At 41.1% G+C, this 20,322-nt stretch overlaps 1 protein-coding gene across 7 annotated transcripts in view; it reads left to right on the plus strand.

The window, feature by feature from the left end:
- LOC110501950 (voltage-dependent calcium channel subunit alpha-2/delta-1) overlaps window positions 1–20,322 on the plus strand; it is a 114,838-nt gene that overhangs the window by 47,960 nt on the left and 46,556 nt on the right. For all 7 annotated transcript variants that reach the window (XM_036955531.1, XM_036955521.1, XM_036955523.1 and 4 more), the window contains exons 4-10: window positions 2,275–2,334; window positions 3,262–3,297; window positions 4,537–4,666; window positions 14,316–14,447; window positions 19,546–19,615; window positions 19,789–19,839; window positions 19,989–20,088. In XM_036955531.1, the coding sequence (XP_036811426.1) occupies window positions 2,275–2,334; window positions 3,262–3,297; window positions 4,537–4,666; window positions 14,316–14,447; window positions 19,546–19,615; window positions 19,789–19,839; window positions 19,989–20,088 (579 nt within the window). The remainder of the gene's footprint in view (window positions 1–2,274; window positions 2,335–3,261; window positions 3,298–4,536; window positions 4,667–14,315; window positions 14,448–19,545; window positions 19,616–19,788; window positions 19,840–19,988; window positions 20,089–20,322) is intronic.

The raw sequence follows: 20,322 nt of genomic DNA on the forward strand, positions 1-20,322 counted from the left end.
CTCCCTCTGACTGGACTGTGTCAATGGCCATATATCTCTGTATGAATGTCTGGTTACCTTTAAAGCTGAGGCCTGAAGCTGAGGCCTGAGATGGCAGTGCCTAAAGAACTGAGATATAATGCTGTGGTAAAATGGGTTTTGTACATATACTGCTAAGTATATTAAGTATGACTACTATGTATTTTTGAAACCTCCTGCTTTGGGCTGGATGTGTCAATGTGTAGTTCATACATGCCAAATGTATGAGCAGAATTACTGTTTTACCTACACAATTAGCCATAAAATCCCAAGGGACCGTTTTTGTGCCATTTTCCCTAAATTTCCCTCCAATTGGGCCAGCCCTCTAGCAATTTGAGTTCTAGCCGTTTGAGTGACAGCTTGCAAGATGCACACACATCAGAACGAGAGAGAAATCAATGACGTGGTGTACATATCTGCACATATGTGACGTAGTATTCCATTTTCTGGGACCACTTTTGGCTCGTGAGCGCTGCTTTCAGAACTACTGGCTAAAAAGTATACCAAAGTACTGGAGAATCTCTTTAGTGATGTTTCCATATTGAAATATGCAATTTTTTCATCTGAATATGTCAAAAATATGGGTAACACTGTATCTACAGGCGGACTCAAAATGTTGTGTTACCTATACAGTGAGGGAAAAAAGTATTTGATCCCCTGCTGATTTTCTATGTTTGCCCACTGGCAAAGAAATGATCAGTCTATAATATTAATGGTAAGTTTATTTGAGCAGTGAGAGACAGAATAACAACAAAAAAATCCAGAAAAACGCATGTCAAAAATGTTATAAATTGATTTGCATTTTAAGGAGGGAAATAAGTATTTGACCCTTCTGCAAAACATGACTTAGTACTTGGTGGCAAAACCCTTGTTGGCAATCACAGAGGTCAGACGTTTCTTGTAGTTGGCCACCAGGTTTGCACACATCTCAGGAGGGATTTTATCCCACTCCTCTTTCCAGATCTTCTCCAAGTCATTAAGGTTTCGAGGCTAACGTTTGGCAACTTGAACCTTCAGCTCCCTCCACAGATTTTCTATGGGTTTAAGATCTGGAGACTGGCTAGGCCACTCCAGGACCTTAATGTGATTCTTCTTGAGCCACTCCTTTGTTCCCTTGGCCATGTGTTTTGGGTCATTGTCATGCTGGAATACCCATCACGACCCATTTTCAATGCCCTGGCTGAGGGTACATCGCCCCGTCCATCGTCCCTTTGATGCGGTGAAGTTGTCCTGTCCCCTTTACAGAAAAACACCCCCAAAGCATAATGTTTCCTCCTCCATGTTTGACGGTGGGGATGGTGTTCTTGGGGTTATAGGCAGCATTCCTCCTCCTCCAAACACGGCGAGTTGAATTGATACCAAAGAGCTCCATTTTGGTCTCATCTAACCACAACACTTTCACCCAGTTGTCCTCTGAATCTTTCAGATGTTCATTGGCAAACGTCAGACGGGCATGTATATGTGCTTTCTTGAGCAGGGGGACCTTGCGGGCGCTGCAGGATTTCAGTCCTTCACGGCGTAGTGTGTTACCAATTGTTTTCTTGGTGACTATGGTCCCAGCTGCCTTGAGATCATTGACAAGATCCTCCAGCGTGTAGTTCTGGGCTGATTCCTCACCATTCTCATGATCATTGCAACTCCACGAGGTGAGATCTTGCATGGATCCCCAGGCCAAGGGAGATTGACAGTTCTTTTGTGTTTCATCCATTTGCGAATAATCGCACCAACTGTTGTCACCTTCTCACCAATCTGCTTGGCGATGGTCTTGTAGCCCATTCCAGCCTTGTGTAGGTCTACAATCTTGTCCCTGACATCATTGGAGAGCTCTTTGGTCTTGGCCACGGTGGAGAGTTTGGAATCTGATTGATTGATTGCTTCTGTGGGCAGGTGTCTTTTATACAGGTAACAAACTGAGATTAGGAGCACTCCCTTTAAGAGTGTGCTCCTAATCTCAGCTCGTTACCTGTATAAAAGACACCTTGGAGCCAGAAATCTTTCTGATTGAGAGGGCGTCAAAAACGTATTTCCCTCAGTAAAATGCAAATCAATTTATAACATTTTTGACATTTGTTTTTCAGGATGTACTTGTTGTTATTCTGTCTCTTACTGTTCAAATAAACCTACCATTAAAATTATAGACTGATCATTTCTTTGTCAGTGGGCAAATGTACAAAATCAGCAGGGGATGAAATACTTTTTCCCCTCACTGTATATGTAAAACATAATTTTTTTACGTGTTATCTTTGTCTCTTCTAGACTCTGGCCACATTTGCTGAGAATTTCCAGATGGAACACCAGTGGAAGGATGAGTATGCGGTAAAACTCGGATTCTAATTAGAACCAACATTGCATTTACATGATATACTGTAGCTGTAAGTCACCCCTCCCATTCCGAATGTGTAGTAAGAATGTGGCTGATGTGTGTCAGCTGTTTAGTACTGGAACACTCACTACTCATTGGCTGAGAGACGGCAACCTCAGATGACCGTACTGTAGATGGTGTTCTCTCACTGCTCTCTTTATGGGCTAGAGTGGAGGGAAGATATGGCTTCAACAAACACACTAGTGTTTCCCCTAGGATTTTTTTTCAGCAGTGGTGGCAGAGGTAGCGTGGTTAGCTAAATCAATATAGGGTAAACACTGCACACACAGAAACACACACACACACACACATACAAAGACAGACACACAGACACACACACATACAAAGACAGACACACAGACACACACATATACAAAGACAGACAGACACACACATACAAAGACAGACACACAGACACACACACATACAAAGACAGACACACACACATACAAAGACAGACACACAGACACACACACATACAAAGACAGACACACACACTCACTCACACACACACACACACACACACACACACATGTGGCATGCTTGAATTGGCGGCCATGCATCCTGTATAATAGAACAAGACCAATATGGTTTATTGTTGTTGTTATAAAATGAACTGTTATTATTCATTCCATATTATAGGCCATTAAATGTCCACAGATGGCCTCTACCTAACGAGTACCCCTCTCTTTCTCTCTCTCTCTCTCTCTCTCTCTCTCTCTCTGTCTCTCTCTCTCTCTCTCTCTCTCTCTCTCTCTCGCTGTCCAACAAACACACTTGCACACGTACAGTATGTACACACACATACATACACACACATACAGTACACACACACACACACACACAAATGCTCACTAAGATATTTGTATTATTTGTTTCAGGATGGTGACATTGTTTACTACAATGCAAAGGACAATGTGAGTATTTTTCTTCCTTCTCGAACAAACACATGATTCTCACACAGAGCTGCATCTATAATCAACCCACAATCTTACTCCGATACAGACTGGTGGTTTAGTCTAGGACAGCCCCCCCTTCTCTTTCTCTTTCCCTCTCTTTCACATTCTCTTTCTCACTCTCCTTCTTTTCCCTTCCCCGTTAAACCTCTTTGCTCTCCTTCTTTTCCCAACCTCCTCAATCCATTTCTATCTTCATCCCTCACACCTCCCTCCCTGTCTTCATATCCCCCTTCTCTTCCTTTCTCTCAGGTGAAGAGGTCCCTGGTGTGCTTCTACTAATTGACAGTTGAGATGTATGAGCTGCTACTGTTGCTTTATTATGAGACTCTTCCTATTCCCCTTCCCCCATTCTCTCTCTCTGTTCGCTCTCTCTCTCTCTGTTCGCGCTCTCTCTCTCTTCACTCTCTTTCTCTTCACTCTCTCTCTCTTTGCTCTATCTCTATCTCTCCTCTCTTTCTCTTCGCTCTCTCCCTCTCTCTCTCTCTCTCTCTCTCTCTCTCTCTCTCTCTCTCTCTCGCTCTCTCTTATTCTCTCTCTGCTCTCTCTCACTCACTCTCTCTTCGCTCTCTCTCTTCGCTCTCTCTCTCCTCTCTCTCTACACTCTCTTCTCTCTCTCTTCACTCTCTCTTCACTCTCTCTTCGCTCTCTTTCTCTTCGCTCTCTCTCTCTCTCTCTCTTCGCTCTCTTTCTCTTCTCTCTCTCTATTCACTCTCTCTCTCTGCTCTCTCTCTTCGCTCGCTCCCTCTTCGCTGTCTCTCTCCCTCTCTCGTTCTCCCTCGTCTCTCTGTCCCTCTCTCTCTCTCCCATTGATGTGAATTGGTAAACACACTATTGGAAATATCCATCAAGCTTTGTCTTCTCTCCTTTAATAGTAGGCTGTATGTGGAAGAAATGTGTCATGTTAATCCACAGAGGTTGTTACAGGCAGTTTCAGCCTTGAAGCTGAGGCCGGTTTAACCCAGCTTCCTCCACACCATTCCTTCCTCTGAACCAGTGAGGTATAGAACCACTAGACAAGTGTCTAATGATGGACAGCTGTTCAGCACAGTTGCCTGATACAAATGGACATGTAACTCTACTCTATTAGGCTCCCCGTTACATCCAGATCCAGACAGCCTAACAGTGGACATAGGTGTTACTCTGTTCTAAATCCCTGTCTGACACTGTCTGACCCACTCCCTTTCTCCTCTCCTCTAGTTGGAGGTGAATGAGACAGAGGGTCGGAAGAACCGGATCAGGCCAGCCTTTAAGGAAGATATGTTGTTTAAACGCCTCACCTCTCACAACCACACTGCTGTACACATCCCTACTGACATCTACGATGGCTGTGAGTGCACATACACGTACACACACACACATTGTAACCATGGATACGACACATACAAATCCCTAGAGAAATGGTACCTTTAATAACAGCAGAACGACACATACAAATCCCTAGAGAAATTGCACCTTTAATAACAGCAGAACGACACATACAAATCCCTAGAGAAATTGCACCTTTAATAACAGCAGAACGACACATACGAATCCCTAGAGAAATGGCACCTTTAATAACAGCAGAACGACACATACGAATCCCTAGAGAAATGGCACCTTTAATAACAGCAGAACGACACATACAAATCCCTAGAGAAATTGCACCTTTAATAACAGCAGAACGACACATACAAATCCCTAGAGAAATTGCACCTTTAATAACAGCAGAATGACACATACAAATCCCTAGAGAAATTGCACCTTTAATAACAGCAGAACGACACATACGAATCCCTAGAGAAATTGCACCTTTAATAACAGCAGAACGACACATACGAATCCCTAGAGAAATTGCACCTTTAATAACAGCAGAACGACACATACAAATCCCTAGAGAAATTGCACCTTTAATAACAGCAGAACGACACATACGAATCCCTAGAGAAATTGCACCTTTAATAACAGCAGAACGACACATACAAATCCCTAGAGAAATTGCACCTTTAATAACAGCAGAACGACACATACGAATCCCTAGAGAAATTGCACCTTTAATAACAGCAGAATGACACATACGAATCCCTAGAGAAATTGCACCTTTAATAACAGCAGAACGACACATACAAATCCCTAGAGAAATTGCACCTTTAATAACAGCAGAACGACACATACGAATCCCTAGAGAAATGGCACCTTTAATAACAGCAGAACGACACATACGAATCCCTAGAGAAATTGCACCGAGAAATGGCACCTTTAATAACAGCAGAACGACACATACAAATCCCTAGAGAAATGGCACCTTTAATAACAGCAGAGCAGCATTATTATGTTTGTTCTTTTTTGTGTCTTTTATCCAAAGCAACTTACAGTCATGGGTGCATACATGTTTACATATGGGTGGTCCCTGGAATTCAACCCACATCATGGTGATGCAAGCACAATGCTCTACCAACTGAGCCATACAGGACCATGGGTCTCTGGAAAGTGTTCTATTGATCATCTGTATTGTTCAGACACAATATTCTCCCTATGGAGACAACATCCACACATGACATCATGTCTTCTCCATGTTGTCTGCAGTCAGCCATACTATTTAAGAGACTGTATACTCTATACGGGGTAGGATACAGTATGTGGTACAGTTAGTTTGCTATTTGGTTGGTGTGATAGAGTACCACAGTATGAGTCATAATACCCATAAAACCTAGCAGTCAAACAAGAAAATGGTTACAATAATTTTTTCACCATTCATTCTTCCCATAGGGGATTTTAGAAACACTTAAAATAAGGGCTGTGTTTTGTGTAGGCTTACCCTGGTGTGATGTTTCGATAACAGTGTAAATCTCTCTAGGACAAGGTGACTTTTTCCCTGTGTGACCGCTAGGTTTTATGGGTATTATGATACCTCCACTGTGGGGCTCTTTTAGGTTGGTTGGTAGAGTTGTATTTTTACTGGTATTTAGCTGCTGTCTAGAAGCTCTTCTGATATTAGCTCCCGCTGCTATGTCTAATATTGATGGGGGCTGCTCCTGCTTTCTGTGTGTGTTCATATGTGTATGATTAGACTTGCATGCATGTGCGTGCGCTGGGTCATTGGCGTGTAGTGTGTTGCGTCAGCCCTCACACTAAGAGCAGTAGGATGGAGTCACTCCTTCAGCATGCCCCTCAGCCTGCTGGGATAGCGTCTGGAACCAAGGTTAGCCACTACTGACCTCACAGAGAGGGAGAAGGTGCATGTGAGAAATTAGGTGTCCATGTGAGCTAGGGTGCTAGCATGTGTGTGTATCTTGTCCTTTTCCAGACTCTTTGCTGGCTAGGGTCAGGGATGGTTCCCATGGTTACTCCCGCTCTCTTTGGGGAAGGCTTGTGATTGATGATGGTGGACCAAACTGATGGTGGAGCGTAATGAGTACAGTATCTGTCAGTGTACTTCTGGATAATAGTATGGGTTTGGGTCTCACCTGGAGCGGGAGAGAAGCAAAGAAAGAGATGAGCGAGGAAGGAAGAGAGAGGGAGCTTTGTTTAATGTCCTTGGAATATGATTGGTTGTTTAGTAGGTACACATAGCCGACCTGACCAATATCTCTATTAAAAATCCCCATAGAAATCAGAAAACCCAATAATCCATGCGTTCTGGGAATGCTATAAAGTCCAAAAGTTATGGGCGGAGTTAGAATGTTGGCTGTCAGAAGTATTACAATGTAAATGTACTTTTCATCTGCCTGTCTGCATTTTTCACGACATGGCACATGATGGTGCAGTAATATACCCGATGGGTTGGAATCTACTTTTCTCATCAATCATCGTATACTTAAACTGGATTATTTAATTAATAAAAAACTGGAAAGGTCAAATGCTTTATTATCTAAGTGTTGGAAGTGCATGGGCAATGGAGAGAAACAAAATGGTGTGTGGATGTTGTTTCCCATGTCGTTGATGTTTGTTTGCATCTGTATGCTGTCGTTTACATGTGAATATTTCCTACAACAAAAACATTGGAAAACCCAAGGTGTTCTCTTCTGTATAGTATTGTTCTGCTGAGAGAGAGAGAGAGAAAGTGAGAGAACCAGAGAGCAGATGCATACGTGAGAGAGGTTCCAACTGTTCAATTTGACCCAGAGTCCATGTGGTTCCAGGAATAGGCCAGGGCTGGCCTCGCTCTGGGGAGAAAATTGGATTTTCCAGTCAAGAGGGAGCAGCAGGTTTAGGAAATCAGCCTTCCTGGTGGAAGCGATGGATGAACGTGTGTCTGTGTGTATTCATTGTCCCTGATGGGAGACGTAGAAACAGAATGTTGGAATATTAGAACAGACATGACTAACAGAGCTGGAAAACCACACCTCATTTTCCTCACAAATGAGAGAGAGAGAGGGAAGGAGGGAGAGAGGGAAGGAGGGAGAGAGGGAAGGAGTGAGAGAGGGAAGGAGGGAGAGGGAAGGAGTGAGTGAGGGAAGTAGGGAGAGAGGGAAGTAGGGAGAGAGGGAAGGAGGGAGATAGTGCATACAAGCATCTATGAATTCACTAATGGGCAGGAGCCATAATCAGAGCTCCCATTGCTGCCTTAGAAAATGTTAAACAACAAATCTAATACAGAAACATCTTGAGGCTCAGCCTCTTGATCATATCTTGTCACCAATAACACTGTACTTACAGAACCATCTTGAGGCTCAGCCTCTTGATCATATTTGAACTGAACATTTGACATGTTGTAATACTTGATATGAGCTTGTTATACTTGATATTGGCTTTGTTAGGCATGCACTAACCAATGGAATAATCTGAGGTGTGGCTGAACTATGAACTTAAAGAGCCAAAGGCTATGATTGTATATCACACAAAGGGAGACAGCCACTGTAGCCACGTTCATTCAGATCACATCCCCACAATGCAAGATATGAATGTAATGTTTTTATAATGATGCCCCTACACACACACACACACACACACACACACACACACACACACACACACACACACACACACAGCTTTATTATCTTTCTCCCTCTAGAGGTAGCTGTATATACAAATGAGGTGTGTTCTTTACACACAGATAAGACACACAGATAAGACACGTCACACCCAATACATGATACATACAGTGCCTTGCGAAAGTATTCGGCCCCCTTGAACTTTGCGACCTTTTGCCACATTTCAGGCTTCAAACATAAAGATATAAAACTGTATTTTTTTGTGAAGAATCAACAACAAGTGGGACACAATCATGAAGTGGAACGACATTTATTGGATATTTCAAACTTTTTTAACAAATCATAAACTGAAAAATTGGGCATGCAAAATTATTCAGCCCCTTTACTTTCAGTGCAGCAAACTCCCTCCAGAAGTTCAGTGAGGATCTCTGAATGATCCAATGTTGACCTAAATGACTAATGATGATAAATACAATCCACCTGTGTGTAATCAAGTCTCCGTATAAATGCACCTGCACTGTGATAGTCTCAGAGGTCCGTTAAAAGCGCAGAGAGCATCATGAAGAACAAGGAACACACCAGGCAGGTCCGAGATACTGTTGTGAAGAAGTTTAAAGCCGGATTTGGATACAAAAAGATTTCCCAAGCTTTAAACATCCCAAGGAGCACTGTGCAAGCGATAATATTGAAATGGAAGGAGTATCAGACCACTGCAAATCTACCAAGACCTGGCCGTCCCTCTAAATTTTCAGCTCATACAAGGAGAAGACTGATCAGAGATGCAGCCAAGAGGCCCATGATCACTCTGGATGAACTGCAGAGATCTACAGCTGAGGTGGGAGACTCTGTCCATAGGACAACAATCAGTCGTATATTGCACAAATCTGGCCTTTATGGAAGAGTGGCAAGAAGAAAGCCATTTCTTAAAGATATCCATAAAAAGTGTTGTTTAAAGTTTGCCACAAGCCACCTGGGAGACACACCAAACATGTGGAAGAAGGTGCTCTGGTCAGATGAAACCAAAATTGAACTTTTTGGCAACAATGCAAAACGTTTGGCGTAAAAGCAACACAGCTGAACACACCATCCTCACTGTCAAACATGGTGGTGGCAGCATCATGGTTTGGGCCTGCTTTTCTTCAGCAGGGACAGGGAAGATGGTTAAAATTGATGGGAAGATGGATGGAGCCAAATACAGGACCATTCTGGAAGAAAACCTGATGGAGTCTGCAAAAGACCTGAGACTGGGACGGAGATTTATCTTCCAACAAGACAATGATCCAAAACATAAAGCAAAATCTACAATGGAATGGTTCAATAATAAACATATCCAGGTGTTAGAATGGCCAAGTCAAAGTCCAGACCTGAATCCAATCGAGAATCTGTGGAAAGAACTGAAAACTGCTGTTCACAAATGCTCTCCATCCAACCTCACTGAGCTCGAGCTGTTTTGCAAGGAGGAATGGGAAAAGATTTCAGTCTCTCGATGTGCAAAACTGATAGAGACATACCCCAAGCGACTTACAGCTGTAATCGCAGCAAAAGGTGGCGCTACAAAGTATTAACTTAAGGGGGCTGAATAATTTTGCACGCCCAATTTTTCAGTTTTTGATTTGTTAAAAAAGTTTGAAATATCCAATAAATGTCGTTCCACTTCATGATTGTGTCCCACTTGTTGTTGATTCTTCACAAAAAAATACAGTTTTATATCTTTATGTTTGAAGCCTGAAATGTGGCAAAAGGTCGCAAAGTTCAAGGGGGCCGAATACTTTCGCAAGGCACTGTATCTATCCATCTCACACACCCAATACATGATACATATATATCACACACACCCAATACATGATACATATATATCACACACCCCCAATACATGATACATATATATCACACACACGCAATACATGATTCATATATATCACACACACCCAATACATGATACATATATATCACACACACCCAATACATGATACATATATATCACACACACCCAATACATGATACATATATATCACACACACCCAATAAATGATACATATATATCACACACACCCAATACATGATACATATATATCACACACACCCAATACATGATACATATATATCACACACACACAATACATGATACATATCTATCACACTCACTCACACACCCAATACATTATACATATCTATCACACTCACTCACACACCCAATACATGATACATATCTATTACACACACCTAATATAGGATACATATCTTTCACACTCACCCAATATATGATCTAGATCTATCTATCTATCTATCTATCTATCTATCTATCTATCTATCTATCTATCTATCTATCTATCTATCTATATTATTTATCTATCTATCGTTATCTCACTCACACACCCAATACAGGATACATATCTAGTTATTGCACTCACACTCACTCACACACCCAATACAGGATACATATCTATCACACTCACACACCCAATACAGGATACATATCTGTCACACTCACTCACTCACACATCTATCTATCTATCTATCTATCTATCTATCTATCTATCTATCTATCTATCTATCTATCTATCTATCTATCTATCTATCTATCTATCTATCACACTCACACTCACACTCACACTCAACGAGAGAGTGTGAGAGGTTGGGGAGGAGAGAGAAGGAGTGAAATGGAGAGATGGATGGATGGGGGTGTGTGTGTGTGTGTGTGTGTGTGTGTGTGTGTGTGTGTGTGTGTGTGTGTGTGTGGTCCATCCATCATAGTGAGTGTGATGTGACAGCGGTCTGGTCTCTCAGCTGTCTGTGTCTGTGTCATTACATTCATAATGCCTGTTCCCTCCCACAACATAGAGCATCCATCACACACACACATACACACACACACACACACACACACACACACACACACACACACACACACACAACAAAAGACACATCCATCACTCTTCTCCACAGACACACACACCTGTGTCAGTCCACCTACCTCTCATATCCTCCTCAGTTTGAATCAGAACCTAAAACTGTGTTACACACACACAAGAGAGAATGAAGGCTATCCATCAAACAGGTGATAAGTGGATCCTCGGGCTACAGGAGAGCGAGGAAGGACAGAGAGAAGGAGGGAGAGAGAGATTAACAGAAAGAAGGGATGTAATTGGGGTGAAGTTTAGAAACCAGTTGCCTAGAATGTGAATGACTATTAGGGATGGGCTTTTGACATTTTTTCCACTGTTTCGAGTACTCTTATTATAATTTTTTGAGTACTCAAATTAAATTAAAATGACTTTTTACTACACAAGTCCCGCACTGGAAAATAATATGTGCATTTATCTATATGCTAACAGCACGCAACAATGCCTAATTTATCATAACTATTACAGATAACAAGTTAGAATTTCTAAATTGCCCCATATACAGTTGAAGTCGGAAGTTTACATACACTTAAGTTGGTGAAACTTTAAAACTCGTTTTTCAACCACTACACTCATTTCTTGTTAACAAACTATAGTTTTAGCAAATCAGGTTAGAACATCTACTTTGTGCATGACACAAGTAATTATTTTTTTAAATGCTAGATTAACTTCAAGCTAAACATTCGATTAGGAAATGTAGCTGGCTACATTCTTTCTACTATAAACATTATACATTTGATGGCCATGCATCGTTTTAGCAAAAAAATACCATGCTTTTTCATTGTAAGCCCATTTACTTATGTGGCTGCCAGCCAAATAGAGTAGCACTTCTGTTGTCATCTGATGAAAATGAAGCTATTTTCTGAAGACTGTGTTGCACAAATGTATTTTCTGTAAAGGAACACGACAGTTGCACGCCCTTGATCACTCTATTGAAGCAAACAGATACACTGAACTTCTAATCAAAACGCAGGTGAAATGGTTTAAAACAGATTTTTGATGTTCTGCAATTTGAAAATACAGATTTCGGTACTCTAAAAGTGTCAGCAGGCTTCAGTTTGGCTGGACTCGGACTCGAACTCGGCTAGCTGAACTGAACGAGTAGTCGCATACTCCCTTAAAGTACCTTCACTTGAAAAATTTGAAAAAAGCGGCAATAGTACTGTTTGTCTATTTTGAGGTGCTGTAGCCGGCATACACTTCCTCAAAATAGTCAGAATTAATCGAATTAATCCCTCACCGAAGTCCAAAACAAACAAAAACGTCCCTGTACTATATACACAAACTCGAAACAGCTTGATATCCGTGCCTAGCGCTTTGTTGCCACGGAGTATTTAAAAAATATATGGATCTCTGGTTAAAGATGGATTTTTAACATTAATTAGAGTACTCAAGTACTTGATTACTCATGCACTTCCCTAATAATTATAATTATAATGACATAGTGACTGATATGTTGTTCTCTGGTTAGCCTCTTCCCTTGTGGTGTTTGGATATCTTCTCTAATAGCTTTATTTATACACACACACACACACACACAGTCTTGTATAACTAACCTTGTGGGGACACACAATTCAGTCCCATTCAAAATCCAATTTTACATAACCCTAACCCTAACCTTAACCACAATTCTAACCTTAACCCTATAACCCCCTAGAAATAGCATTTGACCTTGTATAGACCAAGTATTGTTAAACACATCCACGCTGGCGTTCCTTTGTGTCTCCTGGGATAAAGTGAAGAATGGTTGAATTAGTTAGTCAGGTCTAAATGCTAGCCCTTGGACACGGTCAGTTATTGCTTTGGGGGGGGGGGGGGGGGGGGGGGGGTGTACTTGCCCCTGTCTCCAGTGGGAGAGAGATGGAACAGGGATGGAGAGTGGGCATGTGTCTGCATGTTAATGAATCTCCTGTCTAAGGAAACAGTCTGCAGCTTTATCTCTCTGTAGAGGCATTGTCATCTGGAACTGTTTTGTCAAGATATGTTTTTGCATTAGCCAAGGAGTTGGCATTAAATTTGTGTGAAAGAAGGATGGATGGAGAAGAGAGAGATGTGTGCCTGTGTGTGTGTCTAATCCTTGTGTAAGAGTGTGTGCATTTTGGTGTATCTGTGAATCGTTGACGCAGTTCAGTGCTCTGCTTAGCTTAGTTCTCTTAAACTTCATCGCTCTGTCTTGCATGCACATGCGTAAAAGACACACACACACACACACACCCCTCCTGTTTTCAGATCTTTCATCTCTCCTATGAATGTGCTTTGTTAAATATGACAGCTCAGACTAGGTTCAACTGTGTTCTGCCACCTCTGGTCTCTTTCTGACCTCTACAGGAGGGCAGCTCCCGCTCAGCCCAGTCCAAGCTCTTCTCTGTCCTCACACCCAATGGTGGAACCAGCTTCCCCCTGAAGCTAGGACATCAGAGTCCCTGCCCATCTACCAAAAACATCTGAAACCCGAGTGTCTTAAATAATCCCACATCATCCCCCCCTCACACCACTTCCTCTTCCCTTTTCCCCCCTTACTAACTCTGACTTTGCTGTTAGCTACTTTATTGAGGGAAATGTACTTACTATGACTGTGATATGTGGTTTTCCCAGCTAGCTATCTTCAGATGAATGTACTTACTATGACTGATATGTGGTTTTCCCAGCTAGCTATCTTCAGATGAATGTACTTACTATGACTGTGATATGTGGTTTTCCCAGCTAGCTATCTTCAGATGAATGTACTTACTATGACTGTGATATGTGGTTTTCCCAGCTAGCTATCTTCAGATGAATGTACTTACTATGACTGATATGTGGTTTTCCCAGCTAGCTATCTTCAGATGAATGTACTTACTATGACTGTGATATGTGGTTTTCCCAGCTAGCTATCTTCAGATGAATGTACTTACTATGACTGTGATATGTGGTTTTCCCAGCTAGCTATCTTCAGATGAATGTACTTACTATGACTGTGATATGTGGTTTTCCCAGCTAGCTATCTTCAGATGAATGTACTAACTGGAAGTCACTCTGGATAAGACTAAAACATGTCATGTTTCTACATTACACTTTTCACATTATTGTTGGTGGCATTGGGAATAGTAGTCTTAATCCAACATCAACCTGTTTTGTGTGTGTGTGTGTGTGTGTGTGTGTGTGTGTGTGTGTGTGTGTGTAGCCACCATCGTGCTGAATGAGTTGAACTGGACAGAGGCACTGGAGGGTGTGTTTAAGAAGAACAGAGAGGATGACCCTACTCTGCTCTGGCAGGTGTTTGGTAGTGCTACTGGACTGGCCCGATACTACCCAGGTAACATACACACACACACACACACATACACACACACACACACACATACACATTGAGGCTATAATATCATTGTTAAGTTACTGTTAACCTTTATTTAACTAGGCAAGTCAGTTAAGAACAAATTCTTATTTACAATGATGGCCTACCGGGGAACAGTGAGTTAACTGCCTTGTTTAGGGGCAAAACGACATATTTTTTACCTCGTCAGTTCGGGGATTGGATCCAGCCCAACACTCTAACCACTAGGCTACTGTGCCTCCCCCCCTCATGCACCAACAAACAACAAAATGAACAGATACTGTTTCTTGCCATTGTATATGCATGTGTACAAACACCTGCACTGCATCAGCCTCAGGCAAACTGACATTAGCTGTAACACCATTGCCCATCAGTGTCATTCAAACTTAGTTTTTGTTATGTTTTAATTGTTTTACTTTGACTGCCATTCTATCCCCCTCCAACAACTCCACTCCCACTTGTCTCCAGTTCCACATCCCAACCCTCAGCTTCCCTCAGCCCATCCCATCTATCTCTGCTGGCCACCCTCTTCAGATTTCTACTCACCATATATCTTTCAGTTATGCTGTGATGTTTAACATTCAATATCAATCTATCTAATCGAATAGAATAGAATCCATAGATTGCGAGTTGAAGATAGTACTTTTACTAAGAGTATGAGTATATCTCTCCAGATCTCCCAACAGTACAATTTCTAGGGTCAATTGTAGATCAATGTTATGCATTTTCAGCCATTCCTGAACCTGAGACCAGAAACAGGCGACCTGAGGGCAAAACCAAAATAAATGGTATTTTGATTCTGTGTCCTCACAACAAAATCTGCAGAGCTTCGATGATTGTATGCCCCAAATATTCAACATTTTGTTGGTGGCAAGAATTCTATATAATAATTTTAGCTGAAAAGCACAATGTCTTGAATCTTGTGTCGTTTTATATATCACCTCACACACCCTATACCAAATCAAATCACATTTTATTTGTTACATACACATGGTTAGCCATGTGTACCATGTACCATGGAATTGGTACATCAAACATCTCTTCCCAACTATTTTGCAATCTGTATGGCACAGCTGTCAACATCCTGGTCCTCAAATGAAACTGGTATACTTGCCTATTTATGCTATTTTTATTCCTAGTTTTGATTCTTTATATTGGGCAGACATACCAGTTCCCTACCTCCTCCCGCTGCCACCCGCCTCCTCCATTTTTTAGGTGTTGCTATAATCAATTGCTTATAATCTTGGATTGAGCAGACCTTCCCGTACAATTCTGATAACTCCATGAAAGACATAACTCTACCATTCTAATTTACAATATAATTTAAAAACAAAATACCCTTTTCAAACATCTTTCCCATAAATACAGGTATTTTATTAACCAACATATTTGACTTCAGCCATAATATTGGTTGTAATATTTGTTCTATCTTTTCAGGGGGTGAAATTGAAATTGTAGCCAGCTCTGCAATACTTGTTTAATTAATCATTAATTTTCAATTAATCAAAAATGAGACATGACAATCTGCACAAAGGCAAAAAGGCCATTTCTAAACAGTGGATGAGCTTTTCTTAGTCATCTACTTGAGAATCATTTAGGGTTCAAGTAAAACTTTTCAATAAGTGAAGCTTTTAGAGAAAGGTTTAGTGCTTTTATATTTGATCATCTCAACTCACCCAATTCATATTCATTAAATAGATAGGCACGTTTTATCTTCTCTGGTTTAGCGGCCCAGATAAAGCTAAATATGTTTTGCTCATATGATTTGAAAAACGAATCATCAGGAGTAGGCAGCGCCATAAGTAAGTGAGTAAACTGAGATATGACTATGGAGTTAATTAGGACAATTATTCCATAAGTAGACAGGTGTTTACATCTCCATGGTTGCAGGATCTTGTCTATTTTTACAAGTTTCATTGTGGAGAACTCATGTATATCTTTTGTGATATGAATACCAAGTATGTCTACTTCACCTTCAGCCCATTATATAGGTAAACTGCAGGGTAATTAAAGATCCAATACGTAATTTTGTGCACTTATCATAATTAGGTCCATAAAAGTTATCTAGATCTTCAATGAGACATTGCAGGGATCTAGCTTGTGGACTTAATATAAAACTCGTCACCGGCATACATGGACACCTTTGTTTTAAGCCTGTCACATCTACGTGCAGAGACAGGTGTGCTGGAGTCAGGGTAGATCCCCACCAGCTGCAACCTGTTCCATAATCAAGACCTCTACTAATACTCAGCCCTGCCACTTCCACACTGCCAGATCGTAATCTCTGCTCATTCTGCCTGCTCTGACTCTGGTCTCTGTCTCCAGTCCCACATCTCATCATCCTGCTACTCTGTCCTGGATTCCCCACTCTACTACTCCCCTACTCCCACTCTACTACTCCCTTCTCAACCCCTCTTGCTCCAGCCTCAGCCTCCTCACCTGGTTTCCAGCCATCCGCCCATGCTTCCCCTGACCTGCACTCCATCTCTCCCCTGTGTTTCAATAAATACTTGGTTACTTCATCCCAGTCTCCTCGTCTGAGTCTGCTCTTGGGTTCCCCTGTTCCACTCCGCGTAACAAATCCTTGGATTTCTAATCCTTTAATGTTGTTATTTGATCTGATTTTAATAGCTAGCATTTTTATGGCCAAAACAAATAGATATGGTGACAGCGGGCACCCCTGTTTAACTCTTCTTGACAATTCAAAACTCTCTGAGAAATAGCCGTGATTTACTATTATACACCTGGGGTTGCTATACATTACTTTTACTCATTTTATAAGAGAATGACCAAAATTGAAAAAATCCAGTCTTACTTTATCAAAGGCCTTTTCAAAATCTGCTATAAATACCAGGCCTAGCTTCTTAGATGTTTTATGATGTTCGGCCATGTAAAAAAAAAACTGTCTGATCAGGATGAACAATACCTGGTAAATCCTTTTTATTTCTGAGTGCTATGCATTTCGCTAGTATTTTTGCATCACAACATTGAAGTGTAAGAGGCCTCCAGTTTTTAAGATAGACTGGACCTTTATTATTGCCATCTTGTTTTAATAATAGTGAAGTCAGACCTTTCCGCTTAGTACCTGACAGACTACCATTTCTATAGGAGTAGTTAAAACAAGCTAACAATGGAGCTTTGAGTATATCAAAAAAGGATTAATATACCGGTATGCCATCAAGCCCTGCGGTTTTTCCAGACTGAAAGGATTTAAGGATCCGCCCCTTTTTTTTTCAATTTTCGTCTAAAATGACTTACCCAAATCTAACTGCCTGTAGGTCAGGCCCTGAAGCAAGGATATGCATATTCTTGGTACCATTTGAAAGGAAACACTTTGAAGTTTGTAGGAGAATATAAGACATTAGATCTGGTAAAATATAATACAAAGAAATAAACGTCAGTTTAAAAAAATATATTTTGGTACCATCACCTTTGAAATGCAAGAGAAAGGACATAATGTATTATTCCAGTGCAATATATATATATATATATATATATATATATATATATATATATATATATATTGGCCTATAGATGGCGGCAGTATGTGTGCAAAGTTTTAGACTGATCCAGTGAACCATTGCATTTCTGTTCAACATTTTGTATGAAGACTGCCCAATTTGTTTATTAATACATTTTCATGTTCAAAACTGTGCATTCTCCTCAAACAATAGCATCGTTTTCTTTCACTGTAATAGCTACTGTAAATTGGACAGTGCAGTTAGAGTAACAAGATTTTAAGCTTTCTGACAATATCAGATATGTCTATGTCCTGGGAAATGTTCTTGTTACTTACAACCTTATGATAATCGCATTAGCCTAAGCTAGCACAACATCCCGCAGGGGACCCACCGATCCTGAAGAAGTTTTAATAGCCTCAAAAAGTTATTCCTCTAGAATTTGGCCTTCACACTGATCTTTCTGTACATTTGTTAATTTTCCATTTTTTGTATTATTTGGAAAGAATTCCTTACAGTAATTGTCATTCAGTGGGTGAGGATGAGACGAAAAAGAGAACATCTGTCACGCTGGTATAAAGGATTTTGGAGACAGGCGCAGGAATACACAATAGGGATTTTTAATACACCCAAAACAATCACGTATACAAAAACACTGGGCTGTACCCAAACAAAAGAGTGAGGGTAAACGTTGTTGAACGACATGGGACGATACCCGTAATACACAATATATATATATATATATAGCATGCAGCATAACAGCTGCATCAACGCATAGGTACTCACACCACTAACGGACGTGGGAACAATAACCGACAAAGACAGAGGGAACAGAGGGCACATATATAACATACTAATCAGGGGAAATGGGGATCTGTGGGGAGGGGGGGTGGGGGGTATTGGAGGGCTGATGGCCTGGCGATTGGGAGCTTGGGCTGGTGGCTGATGTATCGCTGGTTCGGGTCCCCGTTTTTGACTTTGTTGGAGATCTGTCGACGTGCCCTTGAGCAGAGCGTTGACCCTGGTTGCTTCTATGTGTCGCTCTGGATGGGAGTCTGTTAGATAACTAATGTGATGTAGTTGTTGAGCGGCTTCACTGCAAGCATATTGTATGTTTTAAATATTAAATGAAAAAAATGACTGAATCCTAGTTTCTAGTAGTTTGTTTATACTGTAAACAAAAGTCACGATTCTTCCATGGTTTCTATATTTAATATACTTAAAGCATTAACCTAGATAGGAACTAGACCGTATGCATTCAAAAGGAAGTCTGTGATAGTGGTTGTTTCTGAACTCTACTTCATACTGTAGCAGGTGGTGCATCATATAGACGTGATGAAACAACAACCTTTCTTAGACTTAATTGAAGAGTCACATTGTCACAAATGAATGTATTTCATACTATTGTAATTTACTCCTATCAAAAGTAAAACATACTTTAATGTTTGGATGGTAAACTGAAGATGAGTATAATATTCTGTGACTATTTGTTCCATGGTTTCAGTGTTAAATAGGGTATCTAAGGGTATATCAGTTTGGATAGTAAACTGTGTATTGTAGGGATTCGAACCCAGTTTCACAGTACAGTATTGTTGTTAACCCAGACTCTGTGTCCTCTCCAGCCTCTCCATGGATGGATGCTCGGAAGACCCCCAGTAAGATCGACCTGTACGACGTACGCAGGAGACCCTGGTGAGCAACCTCTTTTCTCTCTCTCTCACACGCATTCATGCACACCAGAAACCAGATTCTCTATGCACAATACATGTGTATAAGAGTTCATAACCATTGTATGCACTGTGTTTATAACCTATGTGTGTACTGTGAGTATGTTTATAACCTCTGTGTGTATGTGCTGTGTGAAGGTACATTCAGGGAGCTGCCTCACCCAAGGACATGCTGATCCTAGTGGACGCGTGAGTCACAACACACACTTCACTATTACACTACCTCACAGTAACTATCTAAACATAGTACAGTATACCAGAGTACTGTACCTCCCTGTTGTCTGGCTGACCGTAAGTCTTATTCTGTGGTTTGAATGTAACTGTTCATGTCTCAACAGGAGTGGCAGTGTGTCTGGTCTGACTCTGAAGCTGATCAGGACCTCTGTCGGTGAGATGCTGGAGACTCTGTCTGATGATGACTATGTCAACGTGGTCTATGTAAGTATATATACATTCATTCAATCATATAGAGAGAGAGAGAGACAGAAAGAGAGAGAGAGAGAGATGGGGTTGATTGAGAAGTAATGAAATATAGATTTCTCCATTGTCTCTCTTTAAAACAGGCCAGTAATGAAATGCCCTCTGCTCAATTTGGGGAGTGGGATCACAACTACCCAGTGCTCCCAGGACCACTCAGTACACCAGCCCAAGAGTGCTACTCAGAGAACCATA

The sequence above is a fragment of the Oncorhynchus mykiss genome, chromosome 2 (genome assembly GCF_013265735.2).
Source record: "Oncorhynchus mykiss isolate Arlee chromosome 2, USDA_OmykA_1.1, whole genome shotgun sequence".
Classification (NCBI taxonomy): domain Eukaryota; kingdom Metazoa; phylum Chordata; class Actinopteri; order Salmoniformes; family Salmonidae; genus Oncorhynchus; species Oncorhynchus mykiss.